The sequence below is a fragment of the Xiphophorus couchianus genome, chromosome 6 (assembly GCF_001444195.1).
Source record: "Xiphophorus couchianus chromosome 6, X_couchianus-1.0, whole genome shotgun sequence".
Lineage (NCBI taxonomy): Eukaryota > Metazoa > Chordata > Actinopteri > Cyprinodontiformes > Poeciliidae > Xiphophorus > Xiphophorus couchianus.
The window spans coordinates 270,305-298,095 of record NC_040233.1 but is presented as its reverse complement, the minus strand read 5'-3'; the positions used below and the strand labels follow the sequence as shown (position 1 = coordinate 298,095).

General features: G+C 38.8%; 1 protein-coding gene and 1 long non-coding RNA gene across 7 annotated transcripts in view; one reads left to right on the top strand and one right to left on the bottom strand.

The window, feature by feature from the left end:
* The first annotated feature begins 443 nt into the window (after nt 1-443).
* LOC114145994 (uncharacterized) lies at nt 444-1,510 on the top strand. Its single transcript, XR_003595809.1, has 2 exons — nt 444-567; nt 1,248-1,510. It is a non-coding gene; the product is annotated as an uncharacterized LOC114145994 (long non-coding RNA).
* A 7,804-nt stretch (nt 1,511-9,314) lies between these two features.
* LOC114146161 (uncharacterized) overlaps nt 9,315-27,791 on the bottom strand; it is a 38,051-nt gene continuing 19,574 nt past the window's right edge. For 2 of the 6 annotated variants that reach the window (XM_028019997.1, XM_028019992.1), the window contains exons 4-7: nt 19,854-20,063; nt 19,200-19,762; nt 18,972-19,063; nt 9,315-14,318 (exon numbers count right to left, since the gene is read on the bottom strand). In XM_028019997.1, the coding sequence (XP_027875798.1) occupies nt 14,226-14,318; nt 18,972-19,063; nt 19,200-19,762; nt 19,854-20,063 (958 nt within the window). In that variant the 3' untranslated portion in view covers nt 9,315-14,225. The other 4 variants (XM_028019996.1, XM_028019995.1, XM_028019993.1 and 1 more) reach the window with 4 other exon arrangements.

The following is a 27,791-nucleotide window of genomic DNA, read 5'->3' as shown; positions in this document are numbered from 1 at the left end:
CTCGAGCGTCTGGTGAGGATGCCTCCAGAACGCCTACTCGGTGAGGGGTTCCGGGCACGTCCCACCGGGAGGAGGCCCTGGGGAAGACCCAGGACACGCTGGAGGGACTATGTCTCTCAGCTGACCTGGGAACGCCTGCAGATACCCCCCGGAGGAGCTGGAACAAGTGACTGGGGAGAGAGAAGTCTGGGCCTCCCTTCTGAAGCTGCTATTCCAGCGACCCGACCCCGGATAAAGCGGAAGAAAATAGATGGATGGATGGATGGCCTTCATGCTTTGTAACTGTAGTGGGTTGAGAAAAAAAGGTTTAAAAAAATCAATAAATAAATAGAAAATACACCCCCTATTTTTCTATCGGAGTTGGTCTTGTCTTTTGTCTTTGTTTTTTTCCTGTGTGTGTAGACGTGTTTGTTGTGTGCGTGTGTCTTCTTGCCAGTGGGGGCGCTCTTCCGCCGCTGTGGGTCTAGCGAGGAGAACGAGTTTCCTGGCTCTGGGCATGCGCGGCTCAGAATAAACGAGCTCTGCCAGAGTAACATTGTTTCAACTCGCTTCCTCTGTGATCCACAGGTAAGATAGAAGGCCACTCTCATAAGCCATGTAAAATGATCTGTACATATATAAAGATTAATTTCAGAGTCTATTGTATAACTTACATGTATAATTTGCAAAGTTTTGTATTGCTGTTGATCTGTGTCGGCGTGTAGCTTGCTTTTTGTTGTTGGAGCCTTGGGGATTTTTAAATTTATTTATATCACTTGATCGGTCAGTATTGTTTGGGTAGCATTATAATATTTTTGTTTCTTATAACAGTGTATTTATTTGTGGTGGGCTTGATCTCTTTTGTGGCCGCTGTAACAGTTACAACTGACAGACGTTAAAAAAAAACAGTTGTAACTGACAAACGTTAAAAAAACAGTTGCAACTGACAAACGTTAAAAAAACAGTTGTAACTGACAAACGTTGGTGTTTACTGTGTGTTGTAGATGGAATGTTTTGTTCAGTTGGGATATGTTAATTTAGGATTAGATTTTCTTAATTTCTTTTGCTATTATGTTATTTTATTTGAGGATTTTATTTTATTTTATTTTATTTTACTTTATTTTATTTCTTTGTGGAAACTCCGGATGTTGTTGACAGCAATTGAATTGTATTGTGGTTGTGTTTGTTTAATTGAAAATGCGCGGCTCAGAATAAACGAGCTCTGCCAGAGTAACATTGTTTCAACTCGCTTCCTCTGTGATCCACAGAAATTGGTTGCAAAGGATTCATGTGCCTTTGCACCGCTTGATACTGGCTCAGATTCCCCTAGGTCTGGTGCCAGTAACAATTGGGGGCTCGTCCGGGATCCCGAGTTTCTTGCCAGGAGAGGTTGGTGTGGAGACGACGAGAGACGGTTCCTGAGGCTTCAGGGAAGGCTGCATTGAGTGTGTCATCCAGAGAGCTAAGGCAATCGGTGAAACGTCAGCATGGCTACCATCAACCCACGGCGAGCACTCATATTCAAGATACAAAAAAAACTTTGCACATTGAGTACACAGCAGCTGCAGACAGTCGTGACCTCGATTGACGATGAAAGCGCCATTCATGTTCACGATTTAAGTGAACCAGAACTGTATGATTGGATTGTCGACTTTGTTAAAAGTGAGAAACTGAAAGCGTCAGAGGATGAAGGCATGGCTCAGCTCCTCCTTTTGGATGAACTGGTTAGTAACCTGCTCGTCGTTGATATCGGTGCAACTGGAGATGACCCAACCACACTTTCAAGAACTGATAATGTGTCAGCTGGTCGGACTGGTGGTCCTGCCTCTCTTCAGCTGGACCTCATCGATTCAGGCCTGCAGACAGCTACTCCAGAAACAGACATTCCCCTCCAGCCAACACAGACAGCAGGAGGCTCCACTGCTGACATACCACCGACAGCCAGTGAAGTTGGTAAGAGGAGCCCCTCTTCCAGCATAGGAGACAAGATGTTGAGGTTAAATGATGTTGTAGCTTTATTTCCACGCAGAGAGTTTAAGCTTCATGGGGGACAAATCTCTGATTTTGGTTCTGATGTGTCATACAGTAATCTATGCAAACAAATAGATGAAGGGTTACAGGAAGGTTTTACTGAGACAGAAATAATCCGCACAATCTTCAAGATAATGAAGCCAGGTACATTCAAAGAAATGTTATCTAACAAATGTGATTTAAACATCGATGAGCTTAAGAGGTTCCTACGCTCACATATCAGAGATAAAAATAGTACTGAGCTTTTTCAAGATTTGAGTAATGCAAGGCAACAAGAGAAAGAAAGTGCACAGCAATTTCTGTACAGAATAATGGGACTGAAACAGCGTGTCCTTTTTGAGTCAGAGCAACCTGGTGCAGATTTCAGCTATGATAAGAAATTGATACAGGGTACATTTTTGCACACACTCTACCAAGGATTGAATGAAAAAAACTGTTACGTCAGGCATGACCTTAAACCTCTCCTCGGCGACTTGCAGGTTAGTGATGACTTCCTGTTAGAACAGATCACAAAGTCTACAAGTGAAGAGGCAGAGAGACTGAGACGTTTTGGGTTAGCATCAAAGACTCGGCCTGTGACTGTAGGTGCAGTTCAACTTGAAAATATTGACTCAAAGCAGGACAAAGTTGACATTGAATTGCAAGCTAATCGTGCTGCAATTAAAGAGCTGACTGCGCAGGTGTCTTCTTTAACTAAACAGTTGTCCCAGGTTGTGAAAACTAATGACAAGGTCGTGTCTGACCCTCCCTGTCCACCTAAAAATCACCTCCCAGCAGCTCCAGCTGACACCAGAGGCAGATGTAGCAACTGTGTAGAGCAAGGCCGAGTTAATTGCCCTCATTGTTTCAGCTGTGGCCAAGCTGGCCATCGTGCTGTTGGTTGTCTGCAAAGAAAGATGTCGGGAAACGCAGAAAGGTCACTGAAGAGGGGCGACCAGTGACCAGGATGACAAAGGAGGCCCCAAAGTCATTCCACAACTCTAAAACCACCCATCCTGCCAAACCTCATGAAACCTGTCAACCTCCACAAAGAAAACATCTTGCACAGCTCATTGGTAAAAGATGTATGGTGTCATGTGCCATCAATGGGGTGCCGCTTGAAATGCTGCTCGACTCAGGAGCACAAGTAACTATGATAGGGAAAGAATGGATAGAGAGAGCTCTTCCTGGTGTTCAGATTCAGCCTCTAGAGTCCCTTATTTCTAACAAGCACTTAGAAATTGCAGCAGCAAATGGCACCAATGTCCCATTTGATGGTTGGGTTGATGTTGAACTTCAGATCTGTAGTGTGAACCATGGCCATGTTACCATACAGGTACCAATATTAATTAGTCAGGACCGCCTTAACTGTCCTCTGTTAGGCAGTAATGTAATTGCAGAGATTATTAAAAGCCACACAGAAGAAAGAAATGGAGCTGATATTACTGCCTTACTTAAAGAGACTCTAAGTGTTACTGACAGAGCAGTCGAGGCTTTGGTTTCTGCCCTCCAGATTTCAACCTCTGATGAGGCTACCCATTGCAGTGTGAGGACTGGTAATAAAGGCGTGATCATCCCAGCAGGACATATTTGTGAAGTGGAGTGCAAAGTTAGGGAACGGCCAAGAGGTGGTTCAATGCTATTCCAACCTAGTGTTGAGAATAATTGCCCTGAAGGTCTAGAGCTTTTCCCAGCTCTTGTTGAGGTTCTCAGTGGATTAACAGCGGTTGTTAAAATCCCCATTCAAAACCCCACTAAACGTGACATCTACCTTGGTAAGAGAACAATTATAGGAAATTTAGAGGAGGTCATAGAAGTGAATCCAGTTCAGTACAACCAAAATGATTCATGGACAACCCCTCATCTTCCTTTAACCTCATGCACAGCACAGTTAGTACCAGAAACCAGTGAGACACAAGATGAGACGTGTCTGAGGTGGCATCCTCCTGTTGATTTGTCTCACTTGGGGAAGAATGAACAGAAATTAGTCAGGGATATGTTGTATGAGGAGTCGGAAGTCTTTGCTCAGCATGACTCTGACATTGGCTGCATTCCAAATTTGCAGTTGAAAATTCACCTTAAGGATGAAACACCTGTCCAGATGTCCTATAATGCAATTCCTAAACCCTTATATAAGGAGGTGAAAGAATATGTACAAAATCTTCTCGACCATGATTGGATTAGGAAATCCACCTCACCATATTCGTCCCCTGTCGTCTGCGTCAGAAAGAAAGACCAGAGTTTACGACTTTGTATTGATTTTAGGAAACTGAACCAAAGAACTATTGCTGACCGCCACCCACTTCCACGTATCCAAGATTTGTTGGACAATCTGGGGGGTTACTCGTGGTTTTCACTACTTGACCAAGGCAGTGCATATCATCAAGGCTTTGTTGATGGGAGTTCAAGACACATGACTGCATTCAGCACACCTTGGGGCTTGTATGAGTGGGTCTGCCTCCCATTTGGCCTTACTAATGCACCAGCTGCTTTCCAAAGATGCATGGAAGGGATCCTCGATGGTCTGAGGGATGAGTGCTGCTCTCCATATTTGGATGATGTGCTTTGTTTTTCCAGAACTTTCCAGGATCACATTGATGATTTGAGGCTTGTGCTTCGCCGCCTGCGAGAGCACGGTGTCAAACTGCGACCAAAAAAATGTGAGTTTTTTAAACGTCAGGTCAGATATGTTGGCCGATTAGTGACTGGTGAAGGTGTTCAGATTGACCCACAAGATCTTGAGGCGGTGAGACAACTTAAAGACAGAGAACCAAAAAACGTGGGAGAGGTTAGGGCCCTTCTAGGTTTCCTAGGCTATTACCGCACTTTCATTCAGGACTTTTCCAGGGTAGCTAAACCACTGTTCAAACTCATAGAAAGCTCCAGAGAGTGTAATCAGAAACCCGACTCAGCTAATTCGGAAACCCGGGTTAAGTCTAAGAATGGTGGCCAGTTACCATCCAAAACCCCAGTAAAGTGGACAACAACACACAGCAATGTAGTGTCCCAGCTTGTTGACATGCTAACAAGTCCACCCATATTGGCCTACCCAGATTTTAATGTACCCTTTGTCCTCCACACTGATGCATCAAATGAAGGTCTGGGAGCAGTACTTTATCAGCAACAGGAAAACAAGCTCCGTGTTATCGCATATGGGTCCAGAACACTCACACCTGCTGAGAAAAATTACCATCTTCATTCCGGCAAGCTAGAATTTTTGGCTTTAAAGTTCGCTATTTGTGATAAATTTAGGGATTATCTGTACTATGCACCCACCTTCACTGTGTACACTGATAATAATCCCCTTACTTATGTCCTGAGCACAGCTAAGTTAAATGCCACTGGACATCGCTGGGTTGGGGAGCTAGCTGACTTTCATTTCACCATAAAGTATAGACCTGGAAAAACTAACGCTGATGCTGACACCTTCTCACGTTACCCAGTCCCTCTAGAGAATCATCTGAGTGAATATACAGAAGTCATGCCCCCAGAGGTGGTCTCTGCAACCTGGCAGGGGGACAAAGCTATGAGAGATGGTGATATACCATGGGTGGCTGCATTAAATTTGCACCACATTGATGACGACACAAACATTGAAGGCACCCCAGTTATTACCCCAGATAATATTAGTGCGGCACAGAAGGAAGATTCTGTCATCTGTGAGGTGATAAACCTGAAAATGAAAGGGTGGAAGCCAAACAGTAAAGATAAGAGTCAGATGGGTCGAGAGACACGCAGGCTTGTAAATGAGTGGAAAAGACTAACATTGGACAGGGAAGTGTTGTACAGACAGACAGAACACAGAAAACAGCTAGTTTTACCCAGTAAACTGAAGCAAACTGTGTTAAAAACGCTACATGATGATATGGGGCATGTTGGTGCTGACAAAGTCATCCAGCTTGGCCTTTTATGCAAAATGACATTGAAGATTATGTCATTCGTCAGTGCAGTTGTGTCAAGCAGAAACAACCAAACCAGCTCCAGAAAGCACCAATGGGTTCAATAACAACCACCAGCCCTTTTGAGCTAATTTCTGTAGATTATTTGCACCTTGAACCAAGCAGAGGTGGTTATGAGTACATTCTGGTACTGGTTGATCATTTTACTCGCTTTGCACAAGCCTATGCAACTAAGAACAAATCAGGCAAAACGGCAGCGGAGAAGATTTTTTATGACTTTATTCCTCGCTTTGGCTACCCTGAAAAGTTACATCATGACCAGGGAAAAGAGTTTGAGAACAATCTGTTCCACCGACTCCAACAACTAGCAGGAATAACCCATTCTCGAACAACTCCATATCATCCCCAGGGGAACCCAGTCGAGCGTCTAAACCGAACTCTTCTTCAGATGCTTCGCACCCTGCATGAAAAAAAAGAAATCTGAGTGGAAAGACCACCTGCCACACATAGTTCATGCATACAATTGTACTAAACACGAGTCAACAGGTTACTCACCTTTCTTTCTTCTGTATGGCAGAGATCCCCGTTTGCCAATTGATTTGCTTTTTGATTTAAAATCTAAAGAGAAGCAACATTCTAGACATGAGTATGCACAAAAATGGGCTTCACGGATGCAGGAGGCATACAAAATTGCCTCAGAGAACAGTGCAAAATCCTCTGAAAAAGGGAAACAATATTATGATCGCCATGCTAAAGGGGTTGCATTACAACTAGGAGATCGGGTTCTTGTAAGAAATCTATCTGAGAGAGGTGGTCCAGGAAAACTCCGTGCTTATTGGGAGAAAAATATTCATCGAGTTGTTGACAGGATCGGTGATGGGCCCATCTACCGTGTACAACCAGAAACTGGAAACAAAACATTCCGTGTTTTGCATCGGAATCTACTGCTACCTGTTAATGAATTGCCCTTTGATCAAGATGAACAGATTAAATCCTCAAACCAAACACGAAGACAGACTGAATGCCAGAATAATGACAATCTGACAGTCGAGCAGAAATATGAAAATTCTGACGAGGAAGAAGAGTACAACTATGTCCTCAGAACTATTCCTGTTTATGTTCCTCAGCCAAATATCCACCGTAATCTCAGAGCAGGAGCTTCAGAGTTCCAGCCTGCAGGACATTTAGGACAGAATGCTGAAATGCCACATCAAAGTTCAACACAGTTGGTGGTACAAGAATTTGTACCTCCAGTGGCACCACTAACTGAAGAACTGTATGGAGAACCATTAATGCAGAATGAGGTGGAAAATGGAGGGTTGGAGGAGCAAGGGGATAGTTCTGAATCTGGCATGCGCACACCAGAAGAAGTGCTGCCAGTAAGGAGGTCAGCCAGAGCTGTAAAACCTAGAGAGGTCTTCACATATGACCATCTGGGTCAACCATCCTATCACCCATTGCAACCTGGAGTAAACCTGATGATTGCATGTCTTCCTTGCCCCATACTGTCTTACCCTGCTACATCTGACTGTATGCCAATATGGACATTTTAGGATGGTGACACTTTGACAAATGATAGACATTTCAAGCGACAAACCTGACTTTTCATGGTTATATTTGTTAATTCTATTCCGGATGTCTGGAGACATCTTTTAAAACGGGGGAGAGTGTAGTGGGTTGAGAAAAAAAGGTTTTAAAAAATCAATAAATAAATAGAAAATACACCCCTTATTTTTCTATCGGAGTTGGTCTTGTTTTTTGTCTTTGTTTTTTTCCTGTGTGTGTAGACGTGTTTGTTGTGTGCGTGTGTCTTCTTGCCAGTGGGGGCGGTCTCGCGCCGCTGTGGGTCTAGCGAGGAGAACGAGTTTCCTGGCTCTGGGCATGCGCGGCTCAGAATAAACGAGCCCTGCCAGAGTAACATTGTTTCAACTCGCTTCCTCTGTGATCCACAGGTAAGATAGAAGGCCACTCTCATAAGCCATGTAAAATGATCTGTACATATATAAAGATTAATTTCAGAGTCTATTGTATAACTTACATGTATAATTTGCAAAGTTTTGTATTGCTGTTGATCTGTGTCGGCGTGTAGCTTGCTTTTTGTTGTTGGAGCCTTGGGGATTTTTAAATTTATTTATATCACTTGATCGGTCAGTATTGTTTGGGTAGCATTATAATATTTTTGTTTCTTATAACAGTGTATTTATTTGTGGTGGGCTTGATCTCTTTTGTGGCCGCTGTAACAGTTACAACTGACAGACGTTAAAAAAAAACAGTTGTAACTGACAAACGTTAAAAAAACAGTTGCAACTGACAAACGTTAAAAAAACAGTTGTAACTGACAAACGTTGGTGTTTACTGTGTGTTGTAGATGGAATGTTTTGTTCAGTTGGGATATGTTAATTTAGGATTAGATTTTCTTAATTTCTTTTGCTATTATGTTATTTTATTTGAGGATTTTATTTTATTTTATTTTATTTTACTTTATTTTATTTCTTTGTGGAAACTCCGGATGTTGTTGACAGCAATTGAATTGTATTGTGGTTGTGTTTGTTTAATTGAAAATGCGCTGCTCAGAATAAACGAGCTCTGCCAGAGTAACATTGTTTCAACTCGCTTCCTCTGTGATCCACAGAAATTGGTTGCAAAGGATTCATGTGCCTTTGCACCGCTTGATACTGGCTCAGATTCCCCTAGGTCTGGTGCCAGTAACATAACTGCACACAAAAGTTTTACAAAACCATGTTTTTAATCAACAACAGCATTTTTGAAAAATAACATCTTTGAAAAATTTCTGTTGGAATTCACATCCACTGAGACCATAAACACAACAGTCCTTAATTAATCCTATGCATAAATTCAAGCTGTAAGACTCTCTTCAGCCTGCCGACATAATCAATTACCAAGCCTCCAACTCAGCCAACCAGCACCGGATTGTCGCTCCACCCCAGCCAATCACCACGCAAGAGCTCCTTCAAAAAGCTCCTTCCTCCTTCCTGGTTAGGAAGGAGGTGGGTCTATCCGATGGATAGGAGCCTGGAAGATCCTCCCGGCATCTTCCAGGCTCCTTTCTCTCCATGTCCAAGCCGATCATCCAAGCTCGCGGCAATTCTCAGTACGTCTTCTGCCAGTGTCCAAGCGCCAAAGAACTTTGGGCCAATACAACTTTCTAACTGCTGCTTTTTCTCTGTGTGAGTCTCTATAGATTTAAATAATCTTGCGTGTAAAATAAATCATCACAAACCATCAACACTGGTCTTATTGGACCTGAGGTTAGACTTTATGCAGTCAATCACAACATTTTCCCTAATTCACCCATGATGATAGGCTTTTGCCACAACTCGCCCTTTGAGGACATTCATGATCTTGATTTGGACCAAATTGAAAATGAGTTTGACACCTTTGGTACAGATACAGACACAGCAACTCTCAGATGATGCACACTTTATTGAACATGTTATCATCAGACAAACATTTTTTCATTTGGCAATAATAAATAACTGACACTCAAGGCAAGTTGTTCTAGTACACTTAATAAATAATATCACTGAGGAAAAGAGCAATGAATATGGGTCCATAGTATATATCCAAACAGTGGCCTTTCACAGTCAGTCAGGTTTCTTCCCCACTGAACATCTGATATTGTAATTCCATAACAAAGGAAATTTAAAAGATTAAAATTGGTGTCAGAAATTATAAAATTACAAACTTTATTGAATGAATATATATAATTTGTCCATTGGTATGAAATTATATGGCATCAGTCTAAGTAGACTAGTGTGTAATTCATGCTATCAAATAAGATGCTCATGTTTTTGCACTTTATTTCCATTTGGAATTAATAAAGTATTTTTGAATTTGAATTGTTCGAAGCAACAACGAATAGCAGAATCATTGGAGTAGATTTTTTCCTTTGGGTACATGTCCAAGTGAAATCAAAGAAAAAAAGCTGTTGGTACTCATGGAGAACTCCCAATTATCTCTGTGCTGCAGAAGCATGTAACAGTTTAGTCCCATTTCCTGTCTGATGCAACAGCAGTGTTGTGTGGGTCAGACTATGTTGCTACAAGGGCAATTTGCTCTTCAGAAAATTATGTAAGAAGTGAAATCTGTCACAAATGCGACAGTACCATAAGATCTACAACAAAGCACTTGGTTTAGATGGGAACAAATAGTTTCTTATAGTGATGTTCTGAGTTGTTTGCTATACTTTACATTTACGTGTCTAAAAAACCTATTTAAAAAATAACTTGAATAAAAAATAAACAGCAAAAAGAAAGAAATACAGGGCCTTTCATGCACATTGACAGTCATTTTGTCATGTTACACCCTGAAAGTATTTTCTTTAGATTATTACCATTTTTTTAAGTTATGGATAAAACAGAGAGCATTTAATTCATTTAACATATTTTATTTATCTAATCAATTTTATTGTTTAAAACATTGTGTCAAGTTATTTTTGTTCAGGCGCAGTAGTTCTACAGAATTTGAGCTGCATATTACTTCACAGTTGGTAACGGAAGTAGCATCAGAAGAAGTAGCAGAAGAAGAAACTCTACCATACTAGACCATGTCGGGCTGCTGTAGCGAGAACAATTCCAAAATATACATATATATATTATATATATATATATGTACAGCGTGGGGTAAATAAAGTTGCCAAAACAGAAGATAGAGTAATGACCATTTCATGAATGTGCACAGACACAGACTTCAGTACTTTTAGCAATGATTTAATGCAGCAGACAACAGCCTGGTTATAGAAGAGCCACTGAAAAAAAAAAGATATCTGACTTAATCCTAGTTTTCTCAAAAAAATAAAAAAAATCAGACTTCTGAGATTGATGTTGGAAATATTTTTAAGTTATACATACTTAATAAGAGGAAGAAAAAAAAATTATAACAATTTTTTTATGCTAACAACATAAAAATGTTGTGTGCATTTGTATTCACCACGTGTTGCAATTACAGCTCAAAGTTTTTGGGGATATTTCTCTGTTCTGCTTTGCAAACTATCAAGCTCAGTCAAATTGGGAGGAGAGGATTTTTTTCCTCAGGATTGGCCTTAGCTGAGGAAAAGCCTCCCACAGTTCAATGCTGCTACCATCATTTTCTTAGTGAGGGTGGTGTATTTACCACCCTAACATGTGTGACAGTGTTAGTTGTCTGCCACACATAGCATTTTGCCTGTAGGCCAAAAAGTTCAGTGAGGATGTAATCTGACAAGAGCACTTTCTTCCATGTTCTTCTTCATACTTAATAAGTAAAATAAGTATGAAGAAGAGCATACTTATTAAGTACTTATTTTGCCCAACTGGGCAAAAGTGGAATTGCCCAGTTGGTATGAATGTTTTGCAAGGAACTCTGTTATATAAGGTGTGCAATATTAGATTGATTATGTTTGGTTTCAGTAGGCCTCAATCTGGTTAATTTTGCACTCATGATTTAGTCAACGTACAGCCTAATCAGTGGAGCATTTTAAGTTAGATGTAATATTGACGATTTAATCAAAATTAGTCTAATCAGTAGAGTTTTTCATATTAGACCAAGTTCCTAAAAGTGTGTAGGTCACATATACTCATTTTAAAAAGTTTCAAGTTCATTCTAGCCAACATAAGCAGAAAACTAATCAGAAAATCTTGAGCGTATTAGATAGATGTTTTAATCTGTTCTAATTTACAATATCTGTTCTGTCTGAGTTTGAAAATATTATATGGGATGTGTGTTAATCGTTTGTAATTAAAACCTGCTATTTAACGTAGTAATGGCGAGAGCATGAATGCTGGACTAAAAACAGCTGCACTGATCAACCCATCACTATTTCATTACATCCTGGTGATCACTATTGATCTCGTTACAACTTTAAACTTCAGACTAACTTGAGATCATTGCAGAAACTAGCGGATAAGCTTGTGGAGATTTAATGCAGAAACTAAACTAAAGTAAGATAGTGACCAGATGGAAACATGTACACACCACACATTAGAGTTTCCTAAAAATAAACAGGACTTCACATTGTTAAACCTCATTGCTAAGGTCAGAATAAAACTTTTATAACTGAAAAGGTCTTCAGCATTTATAAGTATTGTTCAGTTAATAAACATATGCATCAAAAATACATCAATTCTCTTTTACAGGAACACAGTAGGAGATAAAAAAAAAAACTGTACAAATCTTCAGTAGACCTATTTGTTAGAATACTGGTTTCTTTAAACACTTGCTCACTTTGTAGAGCCACAGATGGACACAGTTTTACAGGCTGCAACTTTTTTTGCGGGATTAACTCAACTATCATCAGAATTTGTTTTTTAACTTCCTTTTATTTGCTTCTGCTGACGCTAGCATCCTGAACCTGAAGCATCAATTTTGACAAACATTTAAAGAGCCTTGTTAGCTTACAACTGAACACATTGTTATTCTAATTATGCTCATGAGAAAACACTGCTATGAAACAAAACCAGTCCTAAAATCTGGACATGCTTTTGGTGAGGTCTCAGGAAAGAGGTATCTGAGTGGCTAGAATTGAAATGAGGAAAAAAACCATTAATCGCTGACTCTAGCATGTGAGTACTTCATTCAGACAGTGATTTTCAAAGCCTTATACTTGAAATGCAATGGTTTTCAAAAATTACGTTTCTTTCTGCTAATCAAGTTTCTGCAAAGTTTCTACACAGAAAATGTACTTTAAATGAAAAAATTTACAGTACATTGGTACTACAGTAACAATTAAAAATTGTATTACAGTAAATTATGTTCAATAAACTGAAGAAATACATGATGGACAGGTTTTATAATCCATAACATAGGCTACTTAAGGGTTTGTGACAATTAAATAGAAGAAAAACACAAGGTAGCATAATGTAGAATATTTGAAGTTATACAAGTTTATAGCCAATGCTAGTAGAGGAATACAGAGCCGGCCACATGAAGAAGCAAATTAAGTAGCTGACTAGGCCCTCCACTCTAGATCGATCCATCTCAGAACACAGTTTTGGAGGTAAGTAATAATTACTTACTTTTCCTAAGAAGAAGTTTTCTTTTACATCATTCCTGTTCTCTTCTCAGTGAGTATTTAGCTCTCAGAATTAGAATTCCTCTTAAAACCTTCAAAAATCTTAAATCTGTTAACCATGCACAAGTGCTATCACATTATAAATCATATGGAGTGACTGATTCACACAACACACACTTTTTGTTTTGTTTTTTTCATGCATGTTAAAGAAATTTGGGGTTATTGTTAAAATATAATGATCAAACTGTGTTTGCTTTAACAAGAGATGATTTTTTTAATCAACCAAATAGCTTGTTAGATAATGTTTTCCAACATCTTCTGTTATGTGGCTTGTAAAACAGACACAAGCTTTATCAGCATGTAGTTCATATTTGATCAAAACCAGGTTGCAGTTTTTAAGAATTTAATAACCTTGTTGTATTGGACAAAGATTGCAACCTGGATGCCTTTTTGAAGTTTCTGTATTTTCTGCCCTCTTTTTATTTTTTAACATGTCATATTCTGAACTGATCAGTATGACCTTTTAACTAAATAAAGGAAAAAATTAAAAACTAAAAAGTCAGACAATTTTAAAACAACTTATAAGCCCATATGTAAAAATAAGTAAATATATTAAACTTTTTTTTATTTAGTTAGTGACTTTTTAGTAATTTTTTTAAACATAAACTGATGGACATACATGACTCCAGAAATTCAGTTTTAAAACACTATTTTATTTTTAAGCTACATATATGATTTAGTACATTTTCAAATTATTTCAGTGTTCCGTTAAATAACTTTAATTTGTTTTGACATTAATGTTTTTTCAAAAATCTACACATTAGCAGAAATTCTGCAAAGTTTTCATAATTGCTGTGATTTATTTATTTTTTACAAATTTCTAGGCGGTAACCAAAGAGTAGCCAAATTAAAAGTTATTTGGTGCATCATACAACCTTAGGCCGGCTCTGTGGAGATCTTTGAAATCTGAACAGGCCAGTATGTCAAAAAGAAAAAGAACTGAACAGTATGTCATACATCATCCAGTAAAACAATGTTACAAGCACTTTCTAAACAGTCTTTAGGGAAAGCAAAAACAGGTACATTTCCACATTTTTTTTTAACAAATCTTACTAGAAGCCACCATACATTCCTCTGCCTTTGTGCTTTTTAGCAACAGACATTTTACAAACAACAAACAGACATTGGGTTTTAACAAATATTGACATTTGACAAATACTGAAATCCAAATTTGCCGTTGGCAGACAAGTTCATTTTGCCCTAATGGGTGCAACAAAGAAAAGCAATCATGGCTTTAAAAAAAGCCAACAGTTAAAAACTCTTTCCATTTACTCCTTCTTCTGATTGGATAAGAGCGAGGCCTCCCACCGCTGTGCCATGACTTTCTGACGACGTGGAACTGAAGACAGGGAAAGGGGAAACTGGAAGGAGGGGGAAATTCAGCTAAACCACTGGAGCAAAGAGCCATGGATTAATGCATTAATGGATAGACGGACGGATGGATGGATGGACGGACGGACGGACAGATGGATGGACAGATGCACACAAGCATGGGTGGAACAAGTATGATTGAATAAAGAATGAAGGTGTAACAGGTAGAAAATGAGAAAAACCATGAACAAACTGATAATCAGTCCAACTGATTAACAAATCAGAACGTTCACAATACAGTGCAACAAGTGAATAAATGAATGAGAGGAAAAAAACTGTAACGTAACATTAAAATCTTACAACAAATAATGAGTCAAGTTATACAATAAATCAAATTAACTCTTGTTAGTTTGAAGAAGACTCTTAAAAATAGATTATGATTATTTTTGATGTTGGATTATGTGGTTGTCTGTCTCTCCAATGTGTTTGTGAGTGGGAATGGATGAATGTGACCCTAGTGCAGGGGACTTCAACTCCAGTCCTCAAGAGTGAGTGTCCAGCATCTTTTAAATATGTCTACGCTGCAACACACCTGGATCAAATGATGGAACATTAGAGGACACTGCAGAACACTGACATGCTGAGGAGGTAGGAAATGCAAGCCTCTCCTGGTTACAGTCATATCTCACAAACAGGCACAATTCATCGGCATCAATATTTGCATCTCCTCCACTACCCTTCTATCACAAGGTGTTCCCCAGGGTTTGGTGCTTGGCCCTCTACTCTTGATTCTGTAAAAGATAGCTCTAAGTTCCATCATCCGCTGCCATGGCCTCCACATCCACTGCTATGCTGACAATGTCCAGCTCTACATCTCCACCAAATTCATCAAACTGCATGTGACAGCTGACTCTACCGTCACACCGAGATGTGAATAGTAACTTAATTCTTCTTGTTTTGAGTTACCAGTTTCTTTTGGAGCTTCTGCTGGAGTGGCACATAGAAGAGTTCCAGCTGATTGTTGTCCTTATATGGCTGGCAAACCTCTTCAGTGGCCATTCCATTTGTTTGCCAGGGGAAGGGGAAATTTGGTTTTCTTTAGTTTAATTTTACTATTTCTTTAATGTTTCTTCTTTTTGGCAGTTAGTTCAGTTCTAACAGTATTTATTTAATTTAAAGATTTAGTATTGTGTTGACCAGTATTTGTATAAGTTCTTGTATGTTTAATTACCCCCTTGTGTGTCAGCAGTGGTCTCATCTGTCACTATTTAAGTTCCCCTCATGTCTTGTTTTTTTGGTCAGTTTGTGCTTGAGTTCTTTGTGTTACTACCTGAGTTGTAGTTTATGTTGACCTCAGTTTCGGGCCCAATTAATCATTTTTGAATTATTTTTGGACTTTTTAATTAATTAATTAATTATTAATAAAAATGTATAGTTTTTGGAATCCATTCAGCGTTTCTCTGGCTGGTCTGTGTAAAACCCTCAAACTGCATCTCACTCCATCCTGACCAGCTGTCTTACTGAGATAAAATTATGGTTGCACTCAAAGTTCTTCAAATTCAACTGTGACGAGTCAGACATCAACATCATTGGTCTCCAATCCCTTACAGTCTCACCACTGAGAGCACCACTTTGTCTCCCTCAACTCACATCTGCAACCTTGGAGTCACTTTCGATATCAACCTCTCCCTTGAACTCTATGTCAACCACATCACAAGAACCACCTTTTCTCATTAGAAAAATGTTGCTTGCCTCTGCCCATCACTCCCCTTCTCAGCTGCTGAAATTCTCATCCATGCCTGCATCATCTCCAGACTTGATTACTGTAACAAGTAATCTATGGTTCACTATCAAGTCTTCAATAAACTCAAAAATATTCTGCTGCTCACCTGCTCACCCACACACGCTTCCAGCACCACATCATCCAGAAGCTCCCTGTCCCTCAGCATATCCAGATATCTTATTCATAAACATCACCAACATGCTCCACCGTCACACTTCTTCCTGCAGCCTCCACTCCTCTGATGCCAACCAATTCAATTCAATTTAAATTGAATTGCCATAGTGAGATGGCAATTCACAATAAATGTCATCTCAAGACATTTTACAAAAATATAATTTTAATTCAATCACACATACATTCCCATTAATCCTATTTATCAAACAGTACAGTATGCTCAATTAAAGGATGGATGCTTGAACAAAGTAGACAAAAAAGTTTCTTTCTAAGTCTTAGAAAGAAACTTAGAATCTAAGAAAACCCAGGACATTGCATCAAGTCATTGACTTGCAACATTCACTCCTCCTGGATGAGCACGTAGTGACAATCATTAGCATTGTCATTGACTTCACAGCAATCCCTCCTACCAAGCATGTATGCAACAGTGGAGAGGAAAAAGTCCCTTTAAACAGGAAAAACATTCATGTAGACACTGTCTCACTTCAAGCAGAGATCTGCCAACACCGACTGGGGGTTTGATAAGGCAGAGCAGAATGCACAAGAAACAGATGAACTGATGTATGATGATTTTTGATGTTCAACTGCCTGTCTCCATCACATAGGACCAAGAACCGGACCAAGGGTGATAGGTTTCCTTCTCTCTTGCTGTGCCCACCTTTGGGAACTCTCTGCCCTAAAACATTTGTGACTGAACACATCTATCCACATTCAAATCTTTTCTCAAAACACAATCAACTGCTTCTGATGTATGAATAGTGTCCTGTTTTTACCCTTCTAGGAAAGAGTAAAACAATGCTATGTATTTAAGTGTTACTTTATTTAAATTTATTTTGTTTGTTGTACTTAAGTGCTCTGTTTGTAATTTTACTTGATTCCTGTAAAGTGTGTTTGATTAGTTGAGAAGGGTTATATAAATAAAATATATTATAATTTTTAACCATAAACATTTTCACAACACAAAGTCATGCCACATCCAAGTATGTTTGCTATTTCTGACTTTTCTCTAATTTTTATAGTTAAGGTGAAGGTTGTAAATCCACAGTGTTCTTCTGCAACAGAACAGGATATGCTGAATTTGCTGTGACATCACAATCACATTTTATTTTAATATTGATCATACTCAATCATCAGGGGTCTTGTTTATAAACATGTCTACACAGAAATTGGGTCTGACACTGGCGTAGGTCATTTTCCACACAAAGCTTGTGATCTATAAAAAAAACTTTACAGGCATTGGTTTTGGAGACGGTGGTTAAACTGGTGACAGACATTAAGGTGGGAAATTGAAGCCACACTGTATCATGATTAATCTCAGACATTTAAGTTAATTCCACAGTCAAACTTTTATTACAGATCAACTTTATTCTAAGCAGTACAGCAGTGTTACTTATTCTACCACTGGTGAGCCATTGCTGTACATAAAGACCATTCAAATAAAAAAAATGGCCATCAAACCTAATTAAATCTTAAATCAAAGTCCACACAACATCTCAGTAAAGTTTTCTCACTATTACCTTCCTCTCCCTGGAAGATAACCATTTGATGTGGGCTCCAGATTAACACATAAAATATGTCAAAGTCTGAGACAATCAAACCTCAGTTTTGGGGCAAATGTACACTTTTCATATAGATCCTACGCAATGTTTTATGAAGGAGACCCCTGGAGATTACAATTCATAACGTATATCAGTGCCCCAAAGTGGCCCTGGTTAAGACACCAGGCCCATGATAAGGATGAGAGGGCAGAACCACACCCTCTAACTATCAGATTATGGGCAAGAAAATATAGTTTTTCCAATATACACTGGTTTGTGAATAAAAACGTAGATCTAATGTTGATGTTAGAAAAATTGTTGTATTTATTTTTGTAATTATCCTCGTAATAGTGGCACTTTTTTTATTTTATCTCTGGTGAATGGATTAAATAAAATTGAATAGTATTGTCATTCTCAATAGACAAATGCTAAAGTTTTAGATCTATGGATTGTGTTACATATCAACCATTTATATAATGGTTGATATGTCACATATGTCACATCACATATCAACCAGACATTCAGGGAGAGGAAGTCTACTGAGTCTTCTTTGCTTTGATATTACTCAGTCTTACAATTCTACATCTCTCAGAGGTTATAACATCAAAACGTTATGTAGAGTTAAACCCCTTGAGTGTTTTTGGTCTTTAAAGCAGTCTGCATCCAGGTTGCTTTGGAGGGTAAACAGTCAGATATTATTATAATTTATTGAGTAAAATATCAGGAAATTTGCTTATTTCATCACATACTTCATAACCAGTGGCCTTCTCTCCTATGGTTTGTTTAAAAACAGATCAGAGCAGATAGCCAGACTGCAGTCCTCAAACACTGTCAGCAGCATAAACCCAACAACAGCAATGTATACCTATCGAGGGAAACATTAGACGACATTTGTCCCCACATGATGACAACAATGCAGTATGATCCAATTAAATATTAGATGTTGATTAATATAGGTTGTTGCTATGTTGTTGTACCATGTTTTAATACTGTATCTTGTTCAATGTGCTTCTTCTTAACTTTGAGCCCCTGCCTCTCCAAAGGTCTCTACATGGCCCTGGAGAGTAGTGATCAAATTGTATATCTTGCATCAGATGTAACAGATGTACATTAAATATTTTTTTTGTTTTACTTTTTACTTCTATGTTGGGTCAGCATAAATACAAGCTCTAACATTTATGTTTGTATGTGTGTGCATGTCTGCCAACCTTGTGGTCACAAGACAAACTAGAGCGTTCCATTTTCCGTGGTCTGGAAGGCGATGATGGGGAGGAAACAGATCTGTCTGGAACCACTGGCACTAGAATCAGGAATTAAATTAGAATACAAATAAGAATAAAAGAAAACAACAAATATATCTGAAAACAATATGTGGGTTCTACATTATATAAAGAAACTGTTGCTTCATTCATATATTTTACATAGACACTACATACCACTGAAAGTGATGTTTTCGTTTAGGCTTGGTGACACCAGGACAGTGTCATACCGCTCTCTCCCTGTCCTCCACTCTTCCTCTTGTTTTCTTCGCCACAGTTCCTCCCTTTGCCTCCTCCACTCCTCTTCTCTCTGCCTCACCATCTTGATCTCTTGCTCCACTAGAGACTGACTGCTGATGGAACGCAACTTGAAAAATGGATTAGAAGAGAAAGTACTCTCCTGTGTCTCTACAGGCGGAGGCCCAGAACTCAGGCAAAACTCAGAAGCACTGCGAATGATCAAATTGGAGGTCTCCACCACAATGACATTTTCTGAGGGTGCCACATCAAGACTGGGAGACCAATCAGAGAGGCCACTGATAGCAGAGGAGAGTAGGTTGTTCCTGGAGCTGGAGCCAGAGGAGTCGGGTTCAAGAATGATGACGTTTTTGGCTGTCATTTCATGATACATTGATCGGGGGAGAGAGGAGGAGCAGGGGGGGGATGGAGAGATGGACAGAGTAGGGGTACGAAAGACTGGAGGTCTTGGCACAGATCCTTCTGTCCCTAGGGTGTATAGACTGAACACAGAAAAAAGAACAAATTTGAGAAATCTGAACAGTCAATGCACAGGCTTGGTGAGCCCACATAATCTTAACCTATTTACCTTACCTAGGTATCGTCAGGCCCTGAGCAATCACTCCCCTCTCCCTTTGGTGCTGTTCTTCTCTTTCTAATGTCAGTCGGATCTCCCTCTCCACAGAATTTTCTGGTTCCTCCAGAACGCTGCGAAATGAAGAGTCATCCAAGCCTGAGTCCTCAGAACCGGGGGACAGGGTGAAGGACAGAGGAGGTTCTTTGGACATGGGGGGTTGAATTTCCCTTATACAGGACAGGAGGAAACCCCACTCAGGTTAGGAAGAGGTTTGCCACACTAAAGACGACAAATATTTCATATCTTGATGCCAGAGATATGATACAGCGATAAACTGGATAACTCACCAGTTATGAAATAAGGAAGGCAAGTTTCATTTCTAACAACACAATGACAAATTATCTGATCCACTCCTGGTTTATAATGGGAATATAAACTAAAATAAGAACACAAAAGGTTCAACTGAAAGTAAAAACTAAGCTAAAATCTTAAGGCTTTAAACTTATGATGTTTAAACTAATTCAATTTCACCTGGTTGGATGGACTGGTCAGTTGTGCTATATTCTTCGTAGTTGGAGAAAGTATGATCCTTTAGTTTTTAAGGTTTTGTTATTTATCCTGGCAGATTCATAATCACTTAAAAATATAAAATTTCCAGGAAACATTTCCAAATAATGTTTGATGGACATTCTTACTTTTTACAATATAGATATACAGTATATGGTGTATATACAGTATATATATATTGTAATGTAATGTGCTTTCTCAATAAAAATGTTAATATAAGAAAAAGAAACTGAATGGTTGTGACTTCAGAGACCAAAAATGTTATAAGAAATTTATGAGACACACTCTGACAACAACTTTCATCCCCTTTAGCCTGAAAATATTTGTTTAAAAATCATGATGATGTTGGGAATCTGGGGTCCTTGTTATTTTCCTAGAGATAATATCTCTAGGAAAATAACAACCAAATAGCTTTCTACTCCACTCCCACAAAAATAGATATTAATTTCATAATTATGTATGACGTTTTCTCTGTAGTGACTTTCTGCTAAAGAAATTCAAAATAAATATCCTGTGTGTTTTGGTTTTTTCAGCTGCAACTTCATTAATGTTTTTAGAAAGATTTTCAAAAGTGAATATTGTTCAAGAAATCTATTCCATCTTTATGTTTAAATATAATAAAATTTTATTATTATGTTGTTGTTCATGGTATCTTACAGATGTGGTCCCCCGTTTGTCTCCTAACAGTGTCATGTTCCGTGTTTTTCTGTGTGTTTATTTCGAGTTTTGTGTCTCTGTGTCTCCTTGTTGTCCTGTTCTCCCCTCGATTACTCCCAGGTGTGTCTCGTTCCCTAATTACCCCATGTGTATTTAGTGTTACCTGTGTCTCTGTGTCTCTGTCGGGTCCTTGTCTAATGTGCTCTCAGTCCTTCGTGTTGTCCTTTCGTAAAACCAGTTGCTACCGGCGTTAAGCCCTGGCTTCCGCTCAGTTGTGCTGCCTGTGTTTTTGGACTGTTTTGACTTCATTCCTAATTAAAACCATAATTTCTCACTGCATCCTGGGTCTGCTGCGTCTGCCTCACCACCCCTCAATACCGCATCTCATGACAAACAGGGGATGAAGAGTTAAATTATGATATAAACAACTTAATCCTCTATCTAAATTTTTATTCATAAATACCGCTTTCTAAAAATCACCTCCATTTTTAAATCTTAAAACATTGATGAAAAAGAAAGCTGGCTGACGTAAATTACAGATGAACTAAGAACCACAGAAGCAAACAAAACCCAAACAATCCCAGATCATGACACTTTCAGGTCAGTGAGTCTGAGGTGATGTTTTTGCTCCAAACACTGGATTTAGAATGACTACTGGTGGTGCAGCAAATACAGCTTTTTAGTTGGTACTACACAGCTTGACGCTTGTAAAACTTTTGTTAATGGTTTCAACAAATAATTTGACACCAATTGCACCTGTTTAAGTTAAACAGTTGCAATTAATACATGTAGTGTAGGACTTTTTAGCAAATAACTAAATGGTATGTCATATTCAAATATTTCTTTTAGGCAGTAAAGAAAAAAAAAAAAACCCCATAAAAATCATACAATAATTCTGGATTTTTTTATTCCAAAAAAATAAAACATTTGTACCTGCTATAAATGACAGACCTTTCTATTCTTCAGAAGTGAGGAAACTTAAAAAAGAAAAAAAATTGTGGCGTATCAAATATACAGTATATATTCCACACCATGTATACCAAAAATGAACTGATTTTATCCTTTAGTGTTTATTTAGTTATGACTCATTTTTGAAATATTTCAGAATTTAATGATAAAAATCATATTCAGTAAGGTAAAATAATAAGCATTGGGCTGAATAAAGGTCTGTAACAAGTACATTTCTGTTGGATTAACATACAGTATATTAACATACAGTATATATATATATATATATATATATATATATATCGTTTCGTTCTCATTTTTTACATTCTTTCTCATTTTTCACACTTTCTCTCAACAGAGAAAAACAAAAAACAAAACAACAAAAAAAAACAAATCAAAACCAACCAGAACTTAAATGGGAGTTGAAAATATTTGCAGTGTAGTCTGAATACCATCTAATATTGACATTACAAATCAAAACTTCAATCTGAATGATAGCAAGGTTTACAAAAAATCAGATATAACAGATTTAATATATTCTGTTCTCTTTGATCATATCTTATAGAAAGTGTCCCTCTGCACATTAACAAAAAATGTCAATTTTTATGTCAATTTTGTAGTCTCTCCAATACACAAAACTCCAAATAATTTATGATTTAGAAGATTACATAAATTATTTTATTTATGTAATCTCGGGAACTTCAGTTGTTGGAGTTTCCCATTTAAGCCATTTTCTTGTGAGGGCCTTTTGCTCCCCGCCAATAAAATGTACACAAGTTTTTGATCATTATAGTTCAATTTATAGTTCAATTTGTCCACCAGTATGTTACATAAAAATATGCATTCAAATACTGAAGGAAAATTAAATGTTATAATGTTCTGCAAATGTTCATGGATTTGAGACCAATATCGCAGGCTGTTTTGACAGTCCCAGAAAATATGTAAATAATTGGCAACATCCCTGCCACATCTCCAGCAGGTATCCCACCTTCCCTGATGTCATTATGGGGTTATGAAAAATCTTATAATTCTTTTTCAGCAAAATTCACGCCAAACCTTTGACCTTGTTGTTGTCCATGGTATCTTATAAATGTGGTCCACATTTTCCTCTGGAATAGCCAGGCTGACTTCTTTTTCCCACTTCACTTTAACATAAACAGTGCTGTCCTTCTTACACCGCAGGATGGCATTGTACAACCTGGAAATTATTTTCCCTGCTTTTGATTTAGTTAATAATATAAATGTTTACACAAATTTCAAATTTTGTAAATGTACTTTTAGATCCTGATTAAAATCATTTCTGACCTGTAGATATCTGAAAAAGTCATCTGCACATTAATCATATGTTCTTTTCAAGGTCTCAAAACATTGGATGGAACGCCCCCTTATGAACAAAAGAATAGTAACTAGTTAGGCCTTTTGAAATCCACTTCTTGAATCTATCATCATGTTGATTTGGGATGGAATCTGAATCGTATGCGCACCATCTTAAAACTCTAGAGGCATTTTCTAAACCAAAGTTTCTAATTGCTTCGTTCCAGGCAAATATCATTACTTGTGATATTGGTTCATCTGCCAAACGAATTTTGCTCTGCAATTTTGTGCCAGCTTTTATGGCTTTAATCGGTATTGTTTTGATTGTTTCCTCTTCCACATCTTTCTATCCCTCAGTGTAATCCGAACAGCACAAGCATATCAAAGGTCTCAACTGAGCTGCACAATAATATTCTTCAAACCAAGTAAGCCCGCAACTCCTTTTTCTTTCTTTAATTGTAATGTTTTGTATTTGACTCTGGCTTTTTTCCCTTTCCAGATGTATTTTGAAAGCATCTTGTCCCATTCCACAAATTGTTTTGAGGGCATGGGAACTGGCAGGGATTTAAATAAATACAACATTCAGCAAAGGATGTGTAATCTAACTGACTGAATCTTGGAGTGTAGATCGAAAAAAGATATGGCATTCTATCTTCGTATATTCGACTTTATAGGGGTCCCCCTGAAACATTTCAGCGGGACCCCTCAAACATTTTAGAGGGGTCACAATGTATCACCACTCCCAGATACCTAACACCATCTGCATCCCATTTCCATTTATAGCAATTCTTAATTTCAACTGGTGGATCATAATTTACCGTTACTACCTGCGATTTGTTTACATTAACCTTGTACCCTGAGAACAAACCGAATCCTGATAATATTTTCATTATTTTGGGGAGAACCTGCGTAGGATGAGATATAACAAGTAGCGAGTCATCAGCAAATAGTGCTAATTTTTACTCCCCTCCTGCTGTCCTTACTCCAATTATATCCTGTCTCTTTCTGATCCACTGGCTCAATGGTTCTATAAACATGGTCTTGAGAATGTCCTTGTTTATTTATGTCACTTTTGTTTTGTTTTGATTTTGTATTGTTTTTATGTTTTATGTTCACATCAAAAAGAGGACAATTGTGTATTGTTGATGTTTCAATTCTTATGTCTGATTCCTCAATAAAACTGTTTGACAACAAACATGGCAAAGAGGAGTGGTGACATGCAGCAACCCTGTCAAGTACCTTGCTTGAGTATGAATGATTCAGTAAGGTCGCCATTAATTTTGATATTGGCTGTTGGTTTATTATACAACCCAGAAATAGTATTTATTATAGATTTCTCAAAACCAAATTTCCCAAATACCTGATATTTGGACCACCTCACAGAATCAAATGCCTTTTCGGCATCTAAACTTAACACTAAAGTCTCTATTTTTTGTCTGGCTCAAGGATTTCTTATTTTGTGTATAGTCCTCTCCGCTTGCTGCTTTCTGAGTTTATACAAAAGACATTTTAGTGATTTTTCCCCTACTTCACAGTGCTGCTGCTTGTTAAAAATTTTTTTTTTTCTGTACATCAATCATGTTTAGGTCATCTAATTCTTTTTTAAATTTTACAATATCAGATCTAATGTCATTGTTCAGAGTCAAGGAGTGTTGGTGTTGCAGCTTTAGCAATTTATATTCCAAGAATTTATGTTTTTGCCAATTTTCTCTTTTAAGGTGGGTGGAAATACTAATTATTTTCCCTCTACTCACCGCCTTCAGTGCATCCCTTAATATTTCTGGTGACACCTCCTCATTATCATTTTGAACTAAGGCTGCGTTCACACTGCAGCCTGAAATTACCCAATTCCAATTTTTGTCGAATCAGATTTTTTTGCCAGGGCCGTTCACATTGCCACACATATGCGACCTGTATGTGTTCTGCAGTCTGAACGGGGCAACAACCTGACAGTGTCCTGCATGCGCAGTAGAGGGCGCAATAGCGTCAGTATTCTCAGTGATCTGCCAACTGCCATAAAAAGAAGTGCTCAGTGTTTGCGGAAGTAAATATGGATGTTAATGGTGGAGCATAGCTTGTTGTCCGACTGGAGCAGTATATTAGCAACTTAATCCTCATATTGTTGTTGTTTTTCTTCCTTTCAAAAAAATCGGAATTGGGTCACTTCAGGCTGCAGTATGAACTCATGCTAAGTAATTCTCTATTTCTTTTTTCAAATTCTCTTAAATATTTGGGTAGTTCAGAATATTTGTGTTCAACCTCCATAAGGTAGATCTATTTTTCCTTTTCAGACAAATAACAGCATAAACTAGATTATGATCAGAAATTGTACAGGGACCAATTTCACAAAGTTTTGATTTTAAACAAATCATTCTTGAACATAAGAATGTAATCTAACCTAGAATATATGTTATTTGGGTACGAGAAGTGGGTGTATTCTCTATTAGTTGGGTGGTGTTCTCTCCATACATCAATTAATCCTAAAATGCCCATGAGGTGTCCCATCCTCTTATCAATATTTCATACATCACCTTTCCCATTAGAAGAATCAAATTTGGTGTTTAATAAGATATTGAAGTCACCACCACATATTAAAGTACCCTGACTTTAAAGTACAGTGTAGCACATGCAAGGGAAAACATCTAGAAGCCCTGCATGAAGTGAATATCAGAGCAGCTACTTTACCTACACCACCAATGGAACATGTCAGTGAACTGGGCAGTAAACCATCTACTGATGTGCTCTATCTGGACCGTCGTTCAGGGTGCAGACAAGTGCTTCTGAAGATAAGCAAAGTTTTGCTGCGAAATGGGAAACACACCCTGGAGATGTTTGGCATACTAGATGATGGTTCAGAGAGGACAATTCTTCTCCCAGAGGACATTCAGAAGCTCCAGCTTCAGGGCACTGCAGAGAGTCTTACTTTACGTACAGTAAGGCAAGGACTGAGAACACTGCATGGTGAATCAGTGACGGTCAAAGTCTCCTCTGCCAGTCAACCATCCAAAACATTTACCATTGAGAGAACCTTCACAGCAGATGATCTAGGTTTGGCTCCATATTCATATCCAGTGAAAGCACTTCAGCAGAAGTATAGACATTTGAGAAAGCTTCCTTTGCAGTCATTTACCAATGCCCAGCTGCTCATTCTGATTGGATCAGACTGTCCCCACCTAGTGACCCCCATCCAACCTGTGTGGCTGGGGCCACCTGGCGGTCCAACTGCAGTCAAAACTAGGCTTGGTTGGATATTACAAGGACCAGTCCCCTCCCCTCGACACTCTGCACAACCACAACAATGCCTCTTCCTTTCAGCTGCCTCACCTCAATCAGACCTGTTTAGTCAAGTAGAAAGACTCTGGGAACTTGACATTATGCCGTACAGAAGTGAGAAGCTAGTGACATGGTCTCGGAGGGAAGAGCAAGCTATGAAGCTCCGGGAGGCAAAAACGACCAGATTGGATATTGAAGGTGTACACCGATACGCAACTCCCCTTCTGCGTGTCAGTGATATGCCTATGCTCCAAGTACCACCCGCAGCAGTACTCCCCAGTCTAAGTGGCACAGAGAAGCGCCTCAATCGAGATCCAGTGAAGGCTAAAGCTTATCAAGCAGAGATCACCAAGTTAATAGCAGCCGGCTATGTGAGAGAAGTAAGTGAAGAGAAGATGAGAGCCTCAAGAGAATTGTGGTTCATCCCTCACCACATGGTGTCACATAACGGTAAGAACCGTGTGGTGTTTAATTGCTCATTCACTTACAGAGAACAGAACTTCAACGAGCTGCTGTTGCCAGGCCCAAACCTGGGGGCCTCTCTCCTTTGTGTGCTATTACACTTCAGAGAACACTCCATTGCAGTTAGCAGCGACATCAACATACTGCCGGAAGATCAACCACTGCTGCATTTTATCTGGCATGATCTGCAAAGAGACACCCCTCCCAAAGTGTATGAATGGCAAGTGCTCCCGTTCGGAACAACATGCTCCCCTTGCTGTGCCATCTATGCACTCCAGAGACATGTCCACAATCACAGCCACCAGGGAGAGGATATTTGTGACGCCATTGAGAAGAACTTCTACGTTGATAATTGGTTGCAAAGCTTTTCTTCTCCAGATGTGGCTAAAGACGTGGTGGAGAAATTACGGTCACTATTATCAGAAGCAGGATTTGAGCTCGGGCAATGGGCCAGCAACACCCCAGATCTCATTGCCCATCTACCAAAGGAGTTAAGGTCAGAGAACAGTGAACAGTGGCTGAATCAAACTGATATGGACCCTCAAGAACCAGTTTTAGGCTTGCGGTGGATGTGTTACTCTGACACTCTGCAGTATAAGTGTAGGCCCTTAAACAGTAATCCTCCTACTATGAGGAACATCTATCAGGTTCTGGCAAGTCAGTATGACCCACTAGGCTTCTTGGTCCCCTTCACGACAAGGGCTAAAGTACTAGTCCAGCGGTTATGGGACAGA